General features: G+C 40.1%; 1 protein-coding gene across 1 annotated transcript in view; it reads left to right on the forward strand.

Annotated features, from left to right (window-relative positions):
• UGGT2 (UDP-glucose glycoprotein glucosyltransferase 2) overlaps positions 1-22,549 on the forward strand; it is a 192,698-nt gene extending 170,149 nt beyond the window's left edge. The window contains exons 35-39 of the mRNA XM_059144382.1: positions 1,878-2,038; positions 2,654-2,768; positions 10,743-10,859; positions 15,756-15,882; positions 22,321-22,549. Of these exons, the coding sequence (XP_059000365.1) occupies positions 1,878-2,038; positions 2,654-2,768; positions 10,743-10,859; positions 15,756-15,882; positions 22,321-22,343 (543 nt within the window). The 3' untranslated portion in view covers positions 22,344-22,549. The remainder of the gene's footprint in view (positions 1-1,877; positions 2,039-2,653; positions 2,769-10,742; positions 10,860-15,755; positions 15,883-22,320) is intronic.
• Positions 22,550-22,778: the final 229 nt, after the last annotated feature.

Consider the following 22,778-nt stretch of genomic DNA (forward strand, 5'->3'; position numbering starts at 1 on the left):
TACTTAAACTTCTTTTGCAAGTCTGTCTGGGTGTTGGGACTCAGTTTATATTGCTACTGTTCATTATTATCTTTGTTGCTATGCTACATAAAAATACATGACATGAATGGGACACATAAAGGAAGTGTCTTAAAAAAAAAAAAAATCTGTCAGAATTCCAGGGAAAACTCAAATGTGTCTGCAAGAAGTTCCATTTACTATCTGGGACATGGCAATTTTCTCCCTGAAGTAGTAGTTTTTTTAAAATTTTGGTAGTTAAAAAAGTAGTGATCCTAGTCACAATAAAAATAGTTGTCTGAGTTCCTATGAATATGAGCTGATTATTTAAAATGAGCTCTTTCTTCTTGCTAAAAAAAAATTTGTGATTACAGACAACTTTCATTTCCTTCTAAGGAAAAAAAATGTCCCAAATTTGACTACTAAAAACCATCATAGTACTCAGGTTTCAAAATTTATATATCCAAAAATTGTGACTTTCCCCCTTCCCTCCCTTCCATGCCTTTGTAATCATTAATGGGAAAAAATATTTGAAAAATATACAGAATTTTTAAGTAGAACAGTAAAATGTAAATATTAACATTATATGAATTAAGAGTACAAGTTAGTTCAATTTATATTTAGGACAAAAAGTACATTGTTCAAATCCTATATTAGAATTTACTTATATTGTAAACTTTTATTATTTTTATAGTATTTTCCAAATTGATCTATATAGTGGTGTTTTCCAGCAGGCTTGAATCTGTTAAAAAAATGCGCCTGGGTGATGTAGTTGGTTGAGCGCTCAGCTCTTGGTTTCAGCTCAGCCCATGGTCTCAGGGTCACGGGATCAAGCTCTGCATCAGGCTCAGCACAGAGTCTGCTTGGGATTCTTTCCCTCCCCCTCTCACTCTGCTCACACTCATGCGCTCTCTCTAAAATAAATAAAATCTTAAAGAAAAAAGGAACTTACTACTGTTATTTCATTAAAGCCATTAAGGATAATCAAGAGGTTTTTCTTTATCATTCAGACTAATATTTGCCAATATTACAATAATGGAGATTTATCATAAGATGATTTTGAATTACTAATCTGTATCTTGATAAACTAAGAGTAATCAAGTAAGTAAGAATACTTGTGAAATATTTAATTTATTTCCAAAGTACATTTTGTTTAAACTATCTTGATTGAAGTGGCATCACAAGGGGCCCCTGGGTGGCTCTGAACTCAGCTCAGGTCATGATCTCAGGATCCTGGGATCAAGCTCTTTGTCAGTCTCTGCACTTGGCAGGAAATCTGCTCATCCCTCTCCCTCTGCCCCTCCCCTACTCATGCTCTCTGTCAAATTAATAAAATTTTTTAAAAAATAAAATGATGTAACAAACTATCCCAATTAATGATAAGACCACGGTCATATAGACTAAGCATAGACATTTTTGGTGTCATTTTTTTTTTAATTTTATTTTATTTGAGAGAGAGCACACAAGCAAGGAGAGGGACAGAGGGAGAAGCAGACTCCCCACTGAGCATGGAGCCCGACTTTAGGCTCAATCTCAGGACCCCAGGATCATGATCCGAACGGAAGGCAGAGGCTTAACCAACTGAGTCACCCAAGCGCCCCAGTTTCTTTCACCTGAAAGAACAATAGAAGAAATAACAATAGAACAATAGAAGAAATAAGAAATATTGAAGAAATAACTCAGTAAACTCCTTGCTGCTTGAAAGAGCTGTGAGAAAAGCACAATTCCCTTTATTTCTACAATCAGGTGATTATTTGAGATTCACATAAAAAGGGGTTATTATAATAACATAATATTATTTTATAATCTTCATCAGAGAAACTATTTTAATTATTTAGATTGTGAGACATGACCTAAAAGAAACTATTTTAATTATTTAGATTGTGAGACATGACCTAAAAGAACTCCGAGATTTCGATCTGGGTGGAGCACCTTACGGGTATACTCCATTTTGTGACAGCCGCACTGAAATGGATGGCTATCGTTTCTGGAAAAAAGGATACTGGGCATCACATCTCTTAAGAAGGAAATACCATATCAGGTAAGAAAATTTATACTTTTTAGTAACTAAATAAGTTACTGGATCACAATACTCAGTTTTCTTAGAAATCAGACAACAATGGCAGCCTGTTAGTGTCAATGGCATGCCCGTCATTCTACATGTACTAACCCATAAAATCTCTATGACAACATTTTGAGATGATATCATCCCCATTTAACAGCTGTGAAAACCTGAGAACCACAGCGGGCAGCATTCATGTGACCCTCCCAGGCTTATACCGTTAGCATAGCTGAGCCAGGCATTAAACCCAATTAATAGGACTCAAGCGAGAGGCTCCTAACCACTAAAGATAAACTAGTTGGTTACGTCACAAAATGAGCATACTGTTTCAAATCTGTTGTTTTGGAGAGCCATGACTTTCATGGTGTCTTGGAAAAACTTGTGACTCTACAAGGATGTGGATCCTAATAGTATTATAACAAACTTCAGACCCGTTGGAAACCATGTTGAACATTGGGAGAAAATTTATGAAAGGTTTCATCATCAGTAGACCCAGGGATATCTAAAAGTCAATCCTATCTCTGTGGACCGTCACTGGGGGAAAGTAAAAGTCCCTGAACAACATGGGCCACCAAAGACTCCTCACCTTTGCAGTGCCTTGTATGTGGTGGATCTCAAGAAGTTCAGAAGAATTGCAGCAGGAGACAGGCTCCGGGGCCAGTACCAAGCTCTCAGTCAAGATCCAAACAGTCTTTCAAACCTTGATCAGGTAGGTAGAATGTTCATAGACTCTTTTTCTTCTCTTTTTTTTTCTTTTCTTTTTAAAATTTTATTTTATTTTTTCAGTGTTCCAAGATTCATTTTTTTATACTCCATACCCAGTGCTCCATGCAATACGTGCCCTACTTAATACCCACCACCAACCTCACCCAACCCCCCACCTCCCTCCCCTCCAGACCGCTCAGTTTATTTCTGAGAGTCCACAGTCTCTCATGGTTCATCTCTCCCTCCGATTTCCCCCAACTCACTTCTCTCCATCTCCCAGTGTCCTCCATGTTATTCCTTATGCTCCACAAGTAAGTGAAACCATATGATAATTGACTCTCTCTGCCTGACTTATTTCACTCAGCATAATCTCTTCCAGTCCCAACCATGTTGATACAGGAGTTGGGTATTCATCCTTTCTGATGGCTAATAAATAGTCCATTGTATGTATGGACCATATCTTCATTATCCATTCATCTGTTGAAGGTCATCCTGGCTCTTTCCAGAGTCTGGCGGTTGTGGACATTGCTCCTATGAACATTGGGGTACATATAGCCCTTCTTTTCATTACATTTGTATCTTTGGGGTAAATACCCAGTAGTGCAATTGCAGAGTCATAGGGTAGCTTTATTTTTAATTGTTTGAGGAATCTCCTCACTGTTTTCCAAAGAGGCCGCACCAGCCTGTATTCCCACCAACAGTGTAAGAGGGTTCCCCTTTCTCCACATCCTCTCCAACAATTGTTTCCTATCTTGTTAATCTTTGCCATTCTAACTGTCATAAGGTGGTATCTCAGTGTGGTTTTGTTTTGAATTTCCCTGATAGCTAATGATGTGGAACATTTTTTCATGTGTCTGTTAGCCATTTGTATGTCTTCCTTGGAGAAGAGTTTTTTCATATCTTCTGCCCATTTCTTGACTGGATTATTTGTTTTTCGGGTGTTGAGTTTGAGGAGTTCATTATAGATCTTGGATACTACCCCTTAACCTGATATGTCATTTGCAAATATCTTCTTCCATTCCATGGGTTGGCTCTTAGTTTTTTTTTTTTTTTTTTTTTTTTTTTTTAAAAGATTTTATTTATTTATTTATTTGACAGAGAGAGAGATCACAAGTGGGCGGAGAGTCAGGCAGAGAGAGAGAGAGAGAGAAGCAGGCTCCCGCTGAGCAAAGAGCCCGATGCGGGGCTCGATCCCAGGACCCTGAGATCATGACCTGAGCCGAAGGCAGCGGCTTAATCCACTGAGCCACCCAGGCGCCCCGGCTCTTAGTTTTGTTGACTGTTTCCTTTGCTGTACAAAAGCTTTTATCTTGATGAAGTCCTAAAAGTTCATTTTCACTTTTGTTTTCTTTGCCTTTGGAGACGTGTCTCGAAAGAAGTTGCTGTGGCCAATGTTGAAGAGGTTACTGCCTATGTTCTCCTCTAGGATTTTGATAGATTCCTGCCTCACATTGAGGTCTTTTATCCATTTTGACTTTTTCTTGTATATGGTGTAAGAGAATGGTCTCATGGACTCATGTTCAGTGAATGGATCCAGACCGCTCTAGTTCCCTGCTTGTAAACTTCAAAGTCTGACATTTGCATCCTCTTTTACCCTTGGTACATTCTGTATTGGATATCTCAACTGTCTCCACTTAACATGTAATTTTTTCACTTTCAGCTCAACATTTTCAAAACTGATATTTTATCTTCCCTTTTCCATCCTTAGGCCTCTTCCTCCCACCACATGCCCTGGCTCACTTACTGTACCTTTTTCTTACTCCCTCGCATCATCAGTTAAACATGTCTCCATCTCTGATCTTTAAGACAGACTCCCTTCATCCTGTGTCCCACCTGGCTACTGCCTTACATTTTGTTTTTCCTAACAGATAAGCACCTTTTTTTTTCTCAATATCTGACTAATTTCCAGAGCCACTTAACCTAATGATTGGACCCAAAACCTCCCAGAATTAGGGGGATAACAAGCACAGCATCCCCCAGAGGGTCACTGGGAGTGAGGATAAGTAGGATCACTTCTACTTTGCCCCTTGGACCCATTCTTCCATGTGGTGACACAGCACCATATGATGGTTGGTGATTTAGAACATATGCTACACCCCATTCTTGCAGTGTCTTGTCCCCAAGGTAGCACCTCCTGTGCCTTCAGTAAATCATTTATTGCTCTGTCAGGCCAGCAGAGTATTCAGCCAGACCACGGGATCTCCTGGTCATGTGCCCTCTACCAGGCTTCCTTTCCTTGCTCTAAAGTGGGTCTGTTGGTCTAATGCAATATTAAACGGAATCCTCCCTCAGTGGATAGCTCTGTAAGCCCTTGGATAATGCTACTAAGTCTCTGTGAGCAGGAAAGACAAACTCGTATGCAGAATATGTATATATTTCAGTTCCGAAGAATCTGTGGTCTCGGTTAGGAAGAGTCCAGTCTAGTCAGCTACTTAAAAGACTTCACAGAGTAGTGGTCTCTCCTCCCAGATGGGGAAGGGAACCCACCCTCTATCAAAGAGTTTCATAAATTTTTTAAAGTTAGCTAACCGTACTCTTTAACATTAGGCTTATTACTTACATTGGGCAGTTCATTTTTCCATTGTCTTGGGGTTGTGGGATTACCCACAGAGAACAATTTTAAGAATATCCAGCCTTTGTGGGTTTTACTGCCAGGGAGTGGGGTCTGGTAGACTTCCATGAGTTGGATCTTGTGATTCTTTTTATGATGGGCTTTTTCTTTTTAAATAAATAAAAGACACAAACTACCAAAATGCACTTAAAATAGTCTGAATAGCCCTATGTCAATGGAGGAATTTGAGTTTAGTTTAAATCTTCATGCCCAGATACCTTCATTACAAAACATTAAAGAAAGAAACAATACCAATTCTACTCATTCTATGAAGCCAACATTAATGACTTTAACATTAAAACCATACAAAGACACTACAAGAAAGGAAAATTACAGACCAACATCCCACATGAACAGGTGTATACATCCTTAATAAAAATCTCAGGTAATCAAATCCAGCATATATAATAAAGACCCTATGTCATAATTAAATGGACTTTATCCCTGGGTTCATTCCATTTGAGAATACCAGTCAGTGTAATTCACTAATTAATAGACCAAAAAAAAGGAAAATCACATGATCAGCTTGATACAAAAGAGCATTTGATATATTCCACTATCCATTCCTATATATTCCAGTATCCATTCCTAATAAAAACTCTCAGCAGCCTAGCACAAGAAGGGAACTTCCTCAACCTGGTAAAGGACACCTATGAGGGGCACCTCGGTGGCTCAGTCAGTTGAGTGTCTGACTCTTGCTTTCGGCTCAGGCTATGATCTCACAGTCATGGGATTGAGCCCCACATTGGGCTCTGCGCTCAGTGCAGAGTCTGCTTCAGATTATCTCTCCCTCTCCCTCTGCTTTTTCCCCCATCTTGTTGTGCTCACTTGCACGTGCGCTCTCTCTCTCTCTCTAAAATGAATAAATAAAATCTTAAAAAAGACACTTATGAAAAACCTATAGTTAACATTGTACTTAATGGTGAAATACTGAATACTCTCCCCTTAAGATCAGGTACAAAGCAAAAACATCTACTCATCATTTCCATTCAGCATTGCAGTGGAGGTACTAGATAGTACAACAAGGCAGGAAAAATAAAAGGCATTGAATTGGCAAGGAATAAGTAACTTTTTTTTTTCAGACAATAGAATGATTTATGTAGAATATCCTCTCTAATCTACTAAAAAGTTATATAGAACCAATAAGTATATTTAGTAATATTGCAGATGTAAGATCAGTATATGAAAGTCAATTCTGTATTTCTATTTACTAGCAACAGTTGGAAATGGAAGCTAAAAAGATGATACTCTCTCTAATAGCATTTAAAACATTAAGTTTGTATAGAAATGCAGTAGACCCAAAATAGCCAAAACAGCTTTGAAGAAGAACAGAATTGGAAGACTTATTTTGCCTGATTTCAAGATTTAATATAAAGATACTATAATCCAAATGGTGTGATTTGGTATAAAAACAGGTAATTAAATCCATATGTAGGAATAGAGATTCCAGAAATAACCCATTCGTTTGAATAATTGACTTTTGACAAAGGTGTAAAGGCAGTGCAGTGGGAAAATGACAGCCTTCTAAAATGGCACTGGAAAAATTAGACATCCATATACAAAGCAAAACAAAACCACTCCCATTCATAACACATTTCATGTACAAAAATCAACTCAAAACACATCATAGATCTAAAGATAAAATATAAAACTATAAAACTTTTAGAAGATAGGAGAACATTGTTTATGCACATGTTTTTAGACCTGTTAAAAGTGTGACCCACATTAGAAAATAATTGACAAATATATAAAAGAACTCTCAAAACCCATTAATAAGAAAGAAAACAATCTCATTTTTAAAAATCAGAAACAAAATAGAGACTCCAGAAATGGACCCTCAACTCTGTGGTCAACTAATCTTAGACAAATCAGGAAAAAATATCCAGTGGAAAAAAGTTTCTTCAATAAGTGGTGTTGGGAAAATTGGACAGTCACATGTAGAAGAGTGAAGCTGGACCGTTCTCTTACACCATACACAAAGATAAACTCTAAATGGATGAAAGACCTCAATGTGAAACAGGAATCCATCAAAATCCTAGAGGAGAACACCAGCAGCAACCTCCTTGACATTGGCCACAGCGACTTTCAAGACAGGTCTCTAAAGACAAGGGAAACAAAAGCAAAAATGAACTTTTGGGACTTCAGTCAAGATAAAAAGCTTTTGCACAGGATAGGAAACAGTCAACAAAACTAAGAGCCAACCCATGGAATGGGAGAAGGTATTTGCAGATGACCTATCAGATAAAGGGCTAGGATCCAAGATCTATTAAAAGCTTCTCAAACTCAACACCCAAAAAACAAATAATCCAGTCAAGAAATGGGCAGAAGATGTGAAAGACATACAAATGTCTTCCAAAGAAGACATACAAATGCGAACAGACATGTGAAAAAAAGTTCCACGTCATTAGCTATCAGGGAAATTGAAATCAAAATCACAATGAGATACCACCTTATACCAGTTAGAGTGACAAAAATTAACAAGACAGGAAACAAGTGTTCCATGAAGAGGATATGGAGAAAGGGGAAACCTCTTACACTGTTGGTGGAAATGCAAGGTGATGCAGCCACTCTGGAAAACAGTATGGAGTTTCCTCAAAAAATTAAAAGTAGAACTACCCTACGACCCAGCAATAGCACTACTAGGTATTTACCCCAAAGATACAGGCTTAATGAAAAGAAGGGGGACCTGCATCCCAATGTTCATAGCAGCAATGTCCACAGTAATCAAACTGTGAAAGGAGGTGAGATGCCCTTCAACAGATGAATGGATAAAGAAGATGTGGTCCATATATATTACTCAGCCATCTGAAAGGATGCATACCCACCATTTGCATCAACGTAGATGGAACTGAAGGGGATTATGCTAATGAAATAAGTCAAGCAGAGAAGGACAACTATCATATGGTTTCACTCATGTGGAACATAAGCAATAGCATGGAGGACCACTGGGGAAGTGAGGGAAAACTGAATGGGAAGAAATCAGAGAGGGAGACAAACCATGAAAGACTCTGGACTCCAGGAAGCAAACTGAGGGTTACAGAAGGGAGGGGGTGGGAGGATGGAGTAACGAATGACGGGAGTTTAGGAGGACACATGACGTTATGAGCACTGGGTGTTCTGTGCAACTAATGATTCGTTGAACACTGCATCCAAAACTAATGATGTGTTATATGTTGGATAATTGAACATAATAAAAAAAATTAAAAAACCAATCTTTAGGGGCATCTGGGTGACTCAGTGGGTTAAAGCCTCTGCCTTCAGCTCAGGTCATGGTCCCAGCGTCCTGGGATTGAACCCCACATCGGGCTCTCTGCTCGGCGGGGAGCCTGCTTCCTCCTCTCTCTGCCTACTTGTGATCTCTGTCTGTCAAATAAATAAATAAAATCTTTAAAAAATTAAGTATTTTAAAAATAAAAATTTTTAAATATCAGATTTTAACAGACACTTCAGCAAACATGATGATCAAGTGGCAATAAGTCCATGGAAAGATGCTGAAGATGATTAGTCATTAGGGAAATGAGGATTAAAACTACAATGAATAATTCCACATACCATTAAAATGGTTGATACTAAAAAGACCATACTAAGTGTTGACAAGGGTACATACATTGCTGATGAGCAGGTAAAAATGCTGTAACCCTGTTGGTGGGAATGCAAGCTGGTGCAGCCACTTTGGAAAACAGTATGGAGGTCCCTCAAAAAATTAAAAATAGAGCTGCCCTCTGACCTGGCAATTGCACTGCTGGTCATTTACCTCAAAGATACAGATGTAGTGAAAAGAAGGGCCACATGCACCTCAATGCTCATAGCAGCAATGTCCACGATAGCCAAATTGTGGAAAGAGCCAGGATGCCTTTCAATGGGCAGATGAGTGGATAACGAAGATATGGTTCATATATACAATGGAGTATTACTCTGCCATCAGAAAGGATGAATACCCAACTTCTGCATCAGCATAGACGGGACCGGAGGAGATTATGCTGAGTGAGATAAGTCAAGCAGAGAAGGACAATTATATGGTTTCACTTACATGTGGAGCATAAGGAATAGCATGGAGGACATTAGGAGAAGGAAGGGGAAAATGGCGGAGGGGGTGGACGAACCACGAGAGACTATGGACTCTGAGAAACAAACAGGGTTTTTGGAGGGTGGGGGATGGGGGGATGGGTTGGCGCAGTGATGGGTATTAAGGAGTGTACGTACTGCACGGAGCACTGGGTGTTACATGCAAACAGTGCATCATGCAACACAACGTCAAAAACTCTACAGTGACTAACATAATAAAAAAAACAAAAAATACTGTAGACATTTTGAAAAACAGTTTGGCAGTTTCTTATGAATTTGAATTTACTCCTACCCTATGACCAGTCAATCTACTTCAAGGGAAATAAAAGTATAAGTCTAGGGGTGCCTGGGTGGCTCAGTGGGTTAAAGCCTCTGCCTTCGGCTCAGGTCATGATCCCAGGGTCCTGGGATGGAGCCCCGCATCAGGCTCTGTGCTCTGCGGGGAGCCTGCTTCCCCCTCTCTCTCTGCCTGCCTCTCTGCCAAATTTAAATAAATAGATCTTTGTAAAAAGTATATGTCTATATAGAGACTTGTGCATGAATTGATGTAGCAGCTTTATTTGGAAAGTCCAAATCCTACAAACCCCGTATTCATTATCTATCGCTCCCTAACAACTTACCAGAAAACATAGCCACTTGCAATAACAAATAGTTGCAGTGGGCCGGGAATCTGGGCCTGACGTAGCTGAGCATTCTGCTCCACAGGCACTAATGAGGCTGAAATCATCTTGGCCCAGGGATGGCCATCTCCTCTGAGGACCTGACTGGGCTCAGTCACGCACGTGCTTGTAGGCAGGACTGTGAGGCCTTTGTCACTTATGAGGCTCATTTGCCTTGTAAACTTTCTTTAACCCAGGTGTCAACAGTCTTTGCTTAGAAAGCCTGGAGCATTATTTCCTAACAGAAAAAGAAAGGGTCCCCTCCGAATCCGGAGGGCATGGTGCCAGCACGTTGACAGCAATGGCAAGAGCGGGCCCAGCGCGGGTGACCAGTGTGCTGGTTCAGGACGGGCGGAGGCGGTGCAGCTGTCCATTTGAGGGCATGTGGGGTGGTGGGTGTCTGGGCTCCCCACTGCATCCCTGATGTCAAGGGTGATGTCCAGGACAGCTTTGGGCACAGTTCTAGCCCCCGGGTTCATCGTCACACAAGATGATTGGGCCATAGTAAGTATGTTAGTAGCTTAAAAATCGATATCTTAGATCTATGAATGTTTTTTTGAGATTGTTTTTAATCTAGTTGGCATCATCAAGCTCATTCCCTCTGCCTAATTTCTGTTACCTTGTTGAAATCATGTTTCTATAGGATCTCCCCAATAATATGATTTACCAAGTCGCCATTAAGTCTCTTCCTCAAGACTGGCTGTGGTGTGAAACGTGGTGCGACGACGACTCCAAACAGAGAGCCAAAACCATTGATCTGGTGAGTGTGTGCGCGATCGTCTGCGTGCAAGCACACGTGAATGTGTTCAAGGAGAATAGTTTCTCTTTTACAGCCAGGATGGCACCCCCATGACACCCTGCTGCTTCGTCTCTCATGTACTGTGGTGTTCACTGAGGTTGGCCAAGTACAGAGCTGTGTCAGGGGGCCTCCAGGACCACCCCCAGGGTTGAGGAATCACTAAAAGGACTCCCAGGACTCAGAATATCACCCTGCTCGTGGCAGGGTTTCATGCCATATCCACACAGGGAAGAGGTGTGGGGGGCAAAGTTCAGAGCAAGCCAGGGGCAGGCTTCCAAGAGCCCTCTCCCTGGGCAGTCATGCGGGACCAGCTCAACCCTGAAGCCTTGAGGAATTCCACAGCACGGGTGAGGTGGTGTGCCCCAGGGCAGCTCTTCAGGAACCCAGTGTGCAGGATTCTTACCGGGGCCGCTCGCAAGCACTCCCCCTGCCTGTCGCATATCAGGCACTTAAAAAGGAAATACACTGAAAATTCCCAACATCCAAAAGGAAAGCAGGTTCAGTATAAAGCATGGGTTGGCACACTTGAGGCACTGTTGTACTAGTCTTACCAGGAATGATGGCAACACTCCTGAAACCCACGTTCCCAGATGCCGGCCAAGGGCCGTCCATGCAAGCAGCCGTGTGAGGGACGGCGATCTGGGGCTCGCTGCTCTGCTCTCTCGGCGCTTCTCAGGGGCATCTGAAAGGAAGGCCAGGAGCTGCCTGAAGTGCTCATGGATTAACTTTCATCTTAATGTATAACCAGTTTGGTTCTCCTGCCAGTATTTTTCCCAAATGAAGACGGCCGAAATAATTCTGTGTCTACTAAATTATCCTTTACGTGTCTGCTTTTCTTCCTTTTGAGAAATTTATTTTCATTTTGATTTTAAGCAGATCCTATGCTACACAGTGTAACTCTCCTAGATGTGAAGTATTTGAAACTAATTTATTGTCCAGCTGTCTCGAACTCACATTCCAATACTTTATTATCTTTAATAGCTATGAGATACTGACATTCTTTTTCTTCAGAAAGAATTTCTTCTTTCTGAAGAAAAAGAATGTATTTTGTGCTAATTTAAGTTTTAAATAATTATTTATAAGTTCTTCGATAAAAAATAAGCTGTCAAAATATTAGCATTCATACAGTTTTGAACAAAAGACAAGACAATAAAATAGACATTTTTCTAGAAATTGAATGACATTTTTCTAGAAATTCTAGAATCTCTATACATTAGAAATGTATAGAGAAAAACGTAGCAGGCCAGTATGTCAGGTTGCAACCAAAGGTGATAGAATGTAGCAGAAATAAGTAAGATGGCACTGTTAAGAAGAAAGAATGGGGGACGCCTGGGTGGCTCAGTTGGTTGGACGACTACCTTCGGCTCAGGTCATGATCCTGGATTCCTGGGATCGAGTCCCGCATCAGGCTCCCAGCTCCATGGGGAGTCTGCTTCTCTCTCTGACCTTCTCCTCGCTCATGCTCTCTCTCACTGTCTCTGTCTCAAATAAATAAATAAAATATTTAAAAAAAAAAAAAAGAAGAAAGAAGGGAATTTTCTAAAGAGAGGTCAAGGACTTTACTGAACGAAATGCCTAAGAGATTGTTAAGGTTGTGCTGGGACGTAAAAGGTTGGGACTCGTACATTCGTGACGGAGGGTCTCCTGGGGGTCTCTAGTACTTAGGTTAGCATAAACTAACTATAACCCTAAATTTCAGTTGTTTCTCCCTCACCTGAGTACAGATCTATGTGAATATTCTGTCCGTGAGTAGCTTCCCTGTCCCCCATGACTCAGGGACCACCCTCCGTCCACTTGGGGCTCCTTCATCCTCTGAGGTCCTGTCTTCTCTGTATCCATCTGGAGCTGATCTGCCCAGGATGGCGGCCACTTGCCACATGTGGACCCTGAGCACTTAAAATGTTGCTAGTCTGAACTGAGATGGGCTGTAAAGTGTAAGATAGATTTTCAAGACTTGGTACAATAATAAGGTAAAAACATCTTATTACTAACTTATTACATATTGACTGATCATTTGGACATAGTTGGTTAAGTAAAATACAGCATTAAAATTTATTGCACCTGTTCTTTTTGTACTTTTCTATGTCGCTCCTGGAAAATTTAAGATGACATATATAGTTTCCATCATTATTTCTCTTGTGTAGTGTTGATCTGGAGGGGAGGGAAGAAGTGGCAGGAATGCTTCCTGACTCCTAAAAGCCGTGGCCCCCTTGGGTGGGCATTGGTTGTGTGGCCACATGTAATGTAAGAGGGGCTGAGGAATGGCCTTCCCAATGCGCAGCTACTGCCTAGGGATGGGTCTACATAGAGAAAAGGTGGCGTAAATTTTGGTGGACAGCTAGCCATCCCTCCCACAGAAACACTTCACAATGAGAGACCGTGCTAATTTGGGCGAGCTCCTTGGGGAAAAAGTTAAGGGAGTGCCGAAAAACCCCGAGGAAGTGGCCTAATGAAGAGAGGAAAGCACGATTAATGGCATTGAAGGTGAGGAGAGCATTTCTGAATGTCATGATACTCTGCGCCGTTTCCATCAGGGTACCTCAACCTGGGCATTACTGACGTTTAGGACCGAGTGATCCCTAACGGTGGGGACCTTCCTGCACTCTGGGGGATGTTTTGCACGTCCCTGGCCTTACCCACTAGATGGCAGTAGCACCCCGCCCCCGAGTCCTGACACCCAAAATGTGTCCAGACCTTGTCAGAGCTCCCCTGAGGGGCAGAATAGCACCACTGATCGAGATTATAGGGGGGAAATATTGTAGCACAAAGATCAAGGAAAACAGTAATTTTGACAGCTTCTGACACAAAATGAAAGAAAATAGTTTCATTATCTTCACTTTATCGAACGTATGGTCTGTAAGGTTAATTTCCGCGAAGAAAATCCTCTTTTCCCACTTACTTCAGGAATATAGGACTACAGAGAACAGCCGCAGTGGAATGGACTGAAAATATCTGGTGAGGAAAGGATCCAGACACTAGGCTCATGGCTCATAACCAGGCGCTTTCGCACGGGAATTAAGGAGGAAGCAGGTTGAGGCAGCTCCACGGGAATGCCGCGTCGAGCGGGCTTCCACGTGCGGCCTCCGTGACTGCCTTGTAGGGAGCAGACGGGCGGCTCCTGGAGCTGCGGGGGTCTGTGCTCCCACCGCCGCCCCGCGTGGCTCCGTCATGGCGTCTCCGTTCCGCCCAGGGCTCCGGCCGCACACTCTGGGGGCCCCTGTGACCTCTCTCCTCACACCTCCCGCGCAGCGCATCAGCAGACCTCGTCCTCCGCACTGGCGCCTACGTCCACAGTCAGATCCTTCTCCTACGAGACTTTTGCCTTTTTAGCCTTTTAATTTCCCAAGGAACTCCATGGTAGGACCAGTTGCTCGCTGAGTCGTTTAACTGGGTTCTGTGTCAGTGGAACCTTGGAGACTGTCTTCCTCCTCTGTGTGGAGCACTAGACACCCCCCCACACACACAGACACACAGACACACACACTGTATGGGTCTTGCCAGACAACCCCCCCACACACACACACGCACTCTGTATGGGTCTCGCCAGACACCCCCCTCTAGACACACACACAGACATAGACACACACACACTGTATGGGTCTCGCCAGACACCCCCCCCTCTATACACACACACACACACACACACACACACACACAAACTGTATGGGTCTCGCCTCTAGTGAGCTGCGGTTGGAACCTGACTGCGGAGCCACACCCACTGGTTTTCCCCTGTGTCAGGTAGACTAGTTAATATTTCTAGACATGAGATTTATAAACTACTCTGCCTTTCACACCTGTCAATATTTTGACAAATGAGTTCCAGTTAACTGATTTTCTTCTTCCAGTTAACTGACTTTAAAGATCATCTCAGTTGCTAAATAGAAGTGAGGCGTAAGAAGCGGAATGGTCATTTTTGCTAAAGAAACTCATGGGATTTCTAAAGGCTAACCAATACTTTTGTCTGTGGAAAACGGAAAGCATATAAACCAGACATTAGCCCAAAGAAAAGGTAAAAAATATTTGTTAATGGAGTTTATGTTTACAGAATGGTCATGGAATTAGATCTTTTATCAAAACAGTTTGCAGAATTGTTTGACAGACTACTTGTTAACCATCAGAATGTTTAGGGCGCCTGGGTGGCTCGGTCCTTAAGCATCTGTCTGCGGCTCAGGTCATGATCCTGGGGTTCTGGGATGGAGCCCCGCATTAGGCTCCCCGCTTGGCAGGGAACCTGCTTCTCCCTCTCCCACTTCCCCTGCTTGTGTTCCCTCTCTCACTGTGTCTTTCTGTCAAATAAATAAAATCTTAAAAAAAAAAAAAAAAAGATCAGAATGTTTTAAAAATAATTTTTGCTTAAATTTCTGATTGAGGGACGCCTGGGTGGCTCAGTCGGTTAAGCATATGTCTTTGGCTTGGGTTATGATCCGGGGTCCTCGGCTCAAGTCCCTCATCCGGCTTCTCCCTCTGCCTGCTTCTCCCCCTGGTTGTGCTTTCTCTCTCTCTCTCTAACAAAGAAATAAGTAAAATCTTTAAAAAGTAAAAAATTTCTTATTGAGGTGTTTGCATTAAACACTGCTCGCATAAAGTATGATTTGTCATTTCACTTGATCCTTTCCCCATTCAACTAACTTAAGAACTTTAAATAATTGGTGCTTAGGACTCAGCTTTTTACAAAATGCATTTTTGTTTGCTCTAGTGACTTAGTAACGTCCTCAGGCATTTCCTTCACGTTTCCCGAACAGTGATCAGTCCTTCCTCCCTCTCTTCCTACTTTGCTTCCTTCTTTCCTTCGTTGAAGTATAACGGACCTACAAGGGCAATAGCTTTTCATTAATAAAACTTTATTTACATTTTCAGTGTAATAATCCCAAAACAAAAGAACCCAAGCTACAAGCTGCTGCCAGGATTGTCCCAGAATGGGTGGAGTATGACACTGAGATCCGGCGACTGTTAGATCACCTGGAAAATAAGAAGAAAAATGCAAGTAAGTCACCCTTCTGCGGTGGTGTCAGAACCATGCATCGCATTAACTGAGACTATAATAGATTACAAACTAATTTCTTGGTGAATTTATTAAATGATGAGATCAGAATTTCTTTAAGGAATTTCCTTTTTATGTGGACTAAGCTCACAAATTAAAAACGTGGACAGAGACTCTTCCCCATGCAGAGAACTTAGCTCACAAATTAAAAACGTGGACAGAGACTCTCTTCCCCATGCAAAGAACTTCACGCAGAGCCCAGTGCGGCGGCGTCAGCCTCCCGACACCAGCAGTAAAAAATCGAAGTAGCAAAATGCCCGTCTTTAACATTACACCGAATTTCCCAAATGGGAAAATCTAAGCCCTGAGTTTTAGTAAAAGACTTACATAGTAACTAGAAATATTACCTCCTATCTCCTAAATTAATCTCCTACAGAATAGGGATTTCCCATGGGTTCCTGGTTCGAGCAGCCTTAGTCAGGGCTGCAGCGTGACTAGGATCCCATGAGCTTCCATTTCCAAGATTAAACCGTGGTTACCTGGGCATTTCATCACTCTGCATAAACCTTCAACAAATGAGTGTTGAATATTCCTTTAAAGCCGATACAAACTTCCTGATTGCCTCATAATTCTCTTTCCTCATCAGTGCCTAGTTCTCTGTTTTTCTTTACTCTTTTTTAAAAAATAGCACTGAGCTCCAGTCTGTGTTACAGACTTTTCACAGGTTATATTAATCCTCAACAATAATTCTTTCCAGTGTTTCAAAATAAAATTCTTAATTTTATTAAGCTTTATTTTTTCAAAACATTCAAATGTTAAATATAAACATAAAAATGTTGTATGTAAACTTTCTCACATAAGCATGAAGTTGTGTTCATCTTGACTTTCTGTATTCCTTAACAAAACCAGTGTATTATTTTCTGAGAAGTTCAGTATTTAAAACACACTCATGTATTTTTAATTAATAAATTAAATAATTTTTTAAAGATTTTATTTATTTATTTGACAGACAGAGATCACAAGTAGGCAGAGAGGTAGGCAGAGAGAGAGGGAGAGGAGGAAGCAGGTTCCCCGCTGAGCAGAGAGCCCGATGCGGGACTCGATCCCAGGACCCTGAGATCATGACCTGAGCCGAAGGCAGAGGCTTAACCCACTGAGCCACCCAGATGTCCCAATAAATTAAATAATTTAATTAAGTCACCATTTCAGTGCAGAAGAAGACTCTGTCAGTGTTGTGATGTAACCATTTCGAAGAGAAAGAGAAGACAGAAGGGGGAGAAAGGAAGAAAGGAAAAGGAAGAAAGGAAATTTTACGTAATTACCTAAAAATTTTTTAATGTGCAGAACATGAGATGAAATGTTTCTCTTTCAAATTGGAAAGAGTTAAAGGGTTAATAATATCCAGTGTTAGCAAGGATATTGACAAGTGAGCACTCTAATGTACTTACACATACAATAGCTGTATACATTAAGGAAATAATACCATATGTATAAAAATTAAAAATATGTGTGCCCTTTGACCCAGCAATTCACTTTAACAAATTTATGTTATAAAAGAGAAATGACGGGGTGCCTGGGTGGCTCAGTCGTTTAGGCCGACTCTTTGATTTCAGCTCAGGTCTTGATCTCAGGGTTGTGGGATCAAGCCCCCCATTGGGCTCAATGCTCAGTAGGGGGTCACCTTGAGATTCTCTTTCCTCCTCTCCCTCTGCCCCTCCCCCCACACGCAGACACACATACTCTCTGTCAAATAAATAAATCTTTTTAAAAATAAATAATTTTAAAAAGAAATGATATATGTATACATATGATTGTTATACTGTTGTTTTTAATGAGATAGAAATAATTTCTCCATTGGGGCACCTGAGTGGCTACATCTGGTTGGTTAAGCTTCCATCTCTTGATCTACTACTCAGCTCAGGTCTTGATCTCAAGGTCATGAGTTCAATCCCTGTGCTGGGCTCCATGCTGAGCGTGACCTACTTTTAAAAAAGAAATAAATAATTTAAGAGACTATTGATTATATAAACATTATTATACACAAACAATGAAATATAGTGTAGCCTTTCAAGAGAATTGAGATAAATATATTTTGCTGACAGCATATTTTAAGTTAAAAACATAAAGTAATATTTGTAATATGATTGACTCCATCTTAAAGAAAAATAGCATGTTTGTGTTTACCTATGTATTTATATATAATAATAAGAGAAGTTTTATGAAAGATTATTGCATTTTTTACTTAATTTTGAATTACAAATGTAAGATATGTTGTAAACAGTAAAACAATATGGAAGTATATAGTATAAAGTTGGAAGACCTCTTTTACTCAGACACAAAGGGGCCGTCATTTTTAAGGCTACGGTATACATTTCATAACTCTTGCATTTCTCATAGCAGCTGTATTATTTTTCTAGGGACCACTGCCTAAGTGGCTTAAACAGTAGAAATTTTTTGTCTCACGGTGCTGGCAGCTTAAAGTCCAAGATCCAGATGTCATTAGGGTGGGTTCCTTTTGAGGGCAGTGAGGGAGGATCTATCAGAATTTCTTCCCAACTTGTAGGCGGCCGTTCTCTCTCTGGCTCCCTGTACCTTGTCTTCACTCTCCATGTATCTGTGTGCAGATGTCCTCACCCAACAAGGACACCACTCCTGTTGGATTAGGGTGTAACCTAATGGCATCATTTTAACTTCATTATCTCTGTAAAGACTCTATTTCCAAATAAGGTCACTTTCTGAAGTTCTGCAAATTAGAATTCCACCATATAAATTTGGAGGGAAACTGTTCAATCCATAACATGAATGGAGTTGAGGATATTGTCGTATGTTTAAGGGCCATTTGTCATGTCTCTTGTTTTCCATTTATTCTTGTCCTATCGCTCATTTTTTCCTAGAGGATTGTTGTCCAACCCTGGAAAGAAATTAATGATCTTTATTCCAGAGATTTGTGTTGCCGCCTTTATCATAAACTAAATCCCAGTATTATTTATGTCTCATGTGGCACATTTTTTATCCTGTTCCATTGATCTCTGACTGTACATGTGCCTCTTTCACACTCCTTTAATTATTGAACATTTGTAGCAAGTTTTAATATTGAATAGGGCTTATCTCCCCTCATTACTATTTTGTTTTTGTTGTTTTCCTGGTACTCCTGTTCATTTTTCCATATAAGCTTTAGAATCATCTTATCTAGGCTGAAATTTTTCAGGTTTTTTTGGGGGATGGTAGGGGTTGGAAGGAAGATTATGTTAAATTTGTTAATTAGGTTAGGAAGTACTGACATCTTCATGAAATCTGTTCTTCCCATCTAAGAGCATGTTGTATCTTTCTATATGTTCAGGTTCATTTTATGTTTGTCAAGAATCATAACATTTTAGTCATCTAAATTTTATACGTTACCTTTTTAAGCTCATTCCTAGACATTTCATTTTTATGTTAGTATTATGAATGGGATTTTCTCTTACAATGTATCTTCTTACTGGTGGTTACTTGTATACAGAAAAACTATTGTTTTTTTGTGTATGAATTTTTATTTCTGTGATCATACTGAGTTTTCATTTATAGTAATATTTAAGTTGATTCTCTTGATTTTTCCCCCCAAAGATTATTTGCAAACAAGAATAATTTTTACTCTTCCTTTCTAATGTTATACCTCACATTGCTTTTTCTCATGTAATTGCTTGGGCTGATATCTCTAACAGGATGTTAACAATAGTAGTGCACTAGGCCTCTTTCTCACTTTGCCTGGCCAACCTTCTGTGTTTCCCTGTTAAGTAGCATAATCACTTTGGACTACGAAAATTTATTATGTAGAGGAAATAGCCATTGATTCCTATTTTAATGAATGTTTTTATCAATAATGAGTTGCACTTAGCACTGCATATTAACTAACTAGAATTTGAAAAGAGAAAAGAGAATGGGTTTCTTTGATCGAATGCCTCCTCAAGAGCAATGGAGGTGACTATCTGTTTTTTATATTTGATTTATCAATATGACAAATTTTATTAATGTATTTCTTGATATTGACTCATCCCCGTGTTCCAGGTTTAAACTCAGCTTGGTCATGACCTATTATTCTTTATTTTTCCTTTTTTAAAGTTGAGATATAATTGACAGATACAACTTTATATTAGTTTCAGGTGTATAACATGACTTATTATTCATATGTATTGCAAATGCTTCTTCTGCATCCATTGAGATGATCATATTTTTATCCTTTCATTTTATTGATGTCGTGTATCATGTTGATTGATTTGTGGATATCGAGCCATCCTTGCTCTCTAGAACACATCCCACTTGATCATGGTGTGTGATCTTTTTAACGTATTGTTGAATTTGGTTTGCTAATATTTTGTTAAGGATTTTTACATCTTTGTTTATCAAGAATATTGATCCATAATTTTCTTCTCTTGTAGTGTCCTTTTCTGGTTTGGGGGTCAAGTTAATGCTGGCCTTATAAAGTGAGTTCGGATATGTTCCTTCCTTATCTATTGTTTGGAAAAGTTTAAGAGGATTGGTATTAATTATTCCTTTAATGTTTGGTAGAATTCACCAGGGAAGCCATCTGGTCCTGGACTTTTGTGTCTCAGGAGGTTTTGATTACTGGTTCAGTCTCCTTGCTAGTAATTGGTTTGTTTAGGCATTCTATTCCTTCATGAATCCCTATATTCATGATAAGTTGAATGTTTTTAGGAATTTATTCATTTCTTCTAGGTTGTCCCAGTTTCTTGGCATATCATTGTTCATAATAGTCTTTTATGATCCTTTGTATTTCTGTAGTTATATTTTCTTTTTATATTTCCTACTTTTCCTCCTCTGTTCAGGGAATTTTTTTTTTTTACTTCTATTGATTTTTTTTTTTAAGAGGGAAATGGCATCTTAATTTTTGACAGGATCTTTTTCTCTCCTTGTTCCTTTTGAATTTCAGTTTCTTGTTTTATGGTTTCATTGAATTTCATTTTCAGAATAATCTGGAAAATATTAGAATTATCTTAAGTACCTCTTTGGTTCTCTTTGTTATCTTCTTTCTTTTGGGTATGTTGTTTGTTTATCTTGGGCCTTTTTTCTTTTGCTATGGGTCTTCCTCAAATGTGTGGAGATCCTTGGCTATTTTTATATTTTTAAGAGTAAAAGATTAGATTGCTCAATACAGAGAGCTGGCAAGGGTCTTCTCTGTTTAAAAATGTCTTTTTTTTCCAATAGGCTTTTTCCCTGAGTGGGAGGGTTGATCAGAAGCTCTGGGTACATTAGCATGTGCAGAATTGACAGATTCCTCTCTGGACATACGGGCATGTAACTGATAAAGGTCATGCTACACACCAGCCTGGCCAAAAGCCAAAATGACGGCATTTTATTCAAGAGCATTGACACTCATATGAAAATCAGTCTCTGTCTCTCTGTCGCTCTCTCAGTAGGTTGTTGAATTTTTCTTCCAAAAGTCATTTTCTCCTTTTTGTCTTGTAATAAACAGCCTGACCAATTCCCTGTGAAATGCAGGGGACAGAATGAGAGTGGGAGGCTGAGAAGCACAGATTTTCCTGACAGTGTTTCAGTTACTGCTTCACATTCTCACTCACGCGCCACCAGTGTTTGCTGTCAGGAGGTTCTCTTCTGTTGGAAAAATCACCTCCTCTTCCCTGCCATGTGGTCGTGTATCAGCTCTATGTTCTGTCTTCCATTTTTAGAAATTCATTCATAACTCTGCTCCAATGATGTCTCATAACCACCTCCCCCATTCTCATTATTGTTGCTCCCTTTTGTATTTCTTTATTATCTCTCAAGTGGAATTTAGTAAAGAGAGAAACAGAGTCTAACATCTTGAAGTGTGGAATAGGATGCATTTAAATTGTACTTTCATTCATTTCTGCCTGAAAATGTCACTTTAAATATCAGTGTTTTAAAATCGGTTCATGTGTGACACCTCAGTGATGCGGAGACCCTTTTGGTCTCCAGAAGTCTTCACTAGGACTGATCCTGTCACAGCCGTGTCAGCATCTGTCAGTGTTGGAGCGCTCCGTCTCTGCCACCTCCGAGGACCCCCACATGTGGCTGCTGCTCTCTGTTAGTCCATTGTGTTAAACAGGAGGCTCTTGGTACACGCCGAGTAAACGATCAGGATTTTTCAGGGCTTCCATGGCCAGGCAGTGTGCTAGGTTTCAGAGATAACAGAGATCAAAAAAGATGTGGTCCTTGCCCTACTAGACTCATGAGAACCCCCTTCTAGGTGATAAAATGTTAAGCGTTTGTGATACAATATAGTAAGTGCCATCATGTACAAAGAACGAATCTCATTTCCCATAAGCAAATAGGTACCAAACAAACGAAAGGATCCCTACTCAGCAGCTGTGCTTTTTCTGTATCTCTTACTTTGGTGAGAATTAGCTAGTAAGTGCATCTGATATTCAAGATTTCAATAACTCAGTACATTTTCCTCCTCTACAGTTTTGACGCACGATGAGCTCTAGCGCTGGCTTCCAGGAGAAAGACAGAGTGAGAAGAAATCTGCCACCTGCTGGGGAAGTGTGGAACTACTGCTAAAACTTTTGGAAATTTCATTAAAGATCAGTGACCTATTCTTCAATTTAAATAATATTAATTATTTAAAAATACATGTACTTAATGTATTGAATAAGTTTAAGTTATATAAAAAATGACCATCGAGTATTTAAAACTAGATTTTTTTTTTCTCTATTGCTTGAAACACTGGGTTTTCACCCATTAAAGTGGTACTTTGCCAGATCACCCAGTAGAACATCAGTGAACTAGCTGGTCCTCACAGGGACGTAGCAAACCAACTCTGTCTGTGTTTTCCCTCTTCGTGCATCCATATTTCTTTAATTGCAAACGCACTTAAAATTAGAGAAACCTCTTGTGTTTTTTTCTTCTGAGAAAGGAAAAGC

The sequence above is a fragment of the Mustela lutreola genome, chromosome 13 (assembly GCF_030435805.1).
Source record: "Mustela lutreola isolate mMusLut2 chromosome 13, mMusLut2.pri, whole genome shotgun sequence".
NCBI lineage: Eukaryota > Metazoa > Chordata > Mammalia > Carnivora > Mustelidae > Mustela > Mustela lutreola.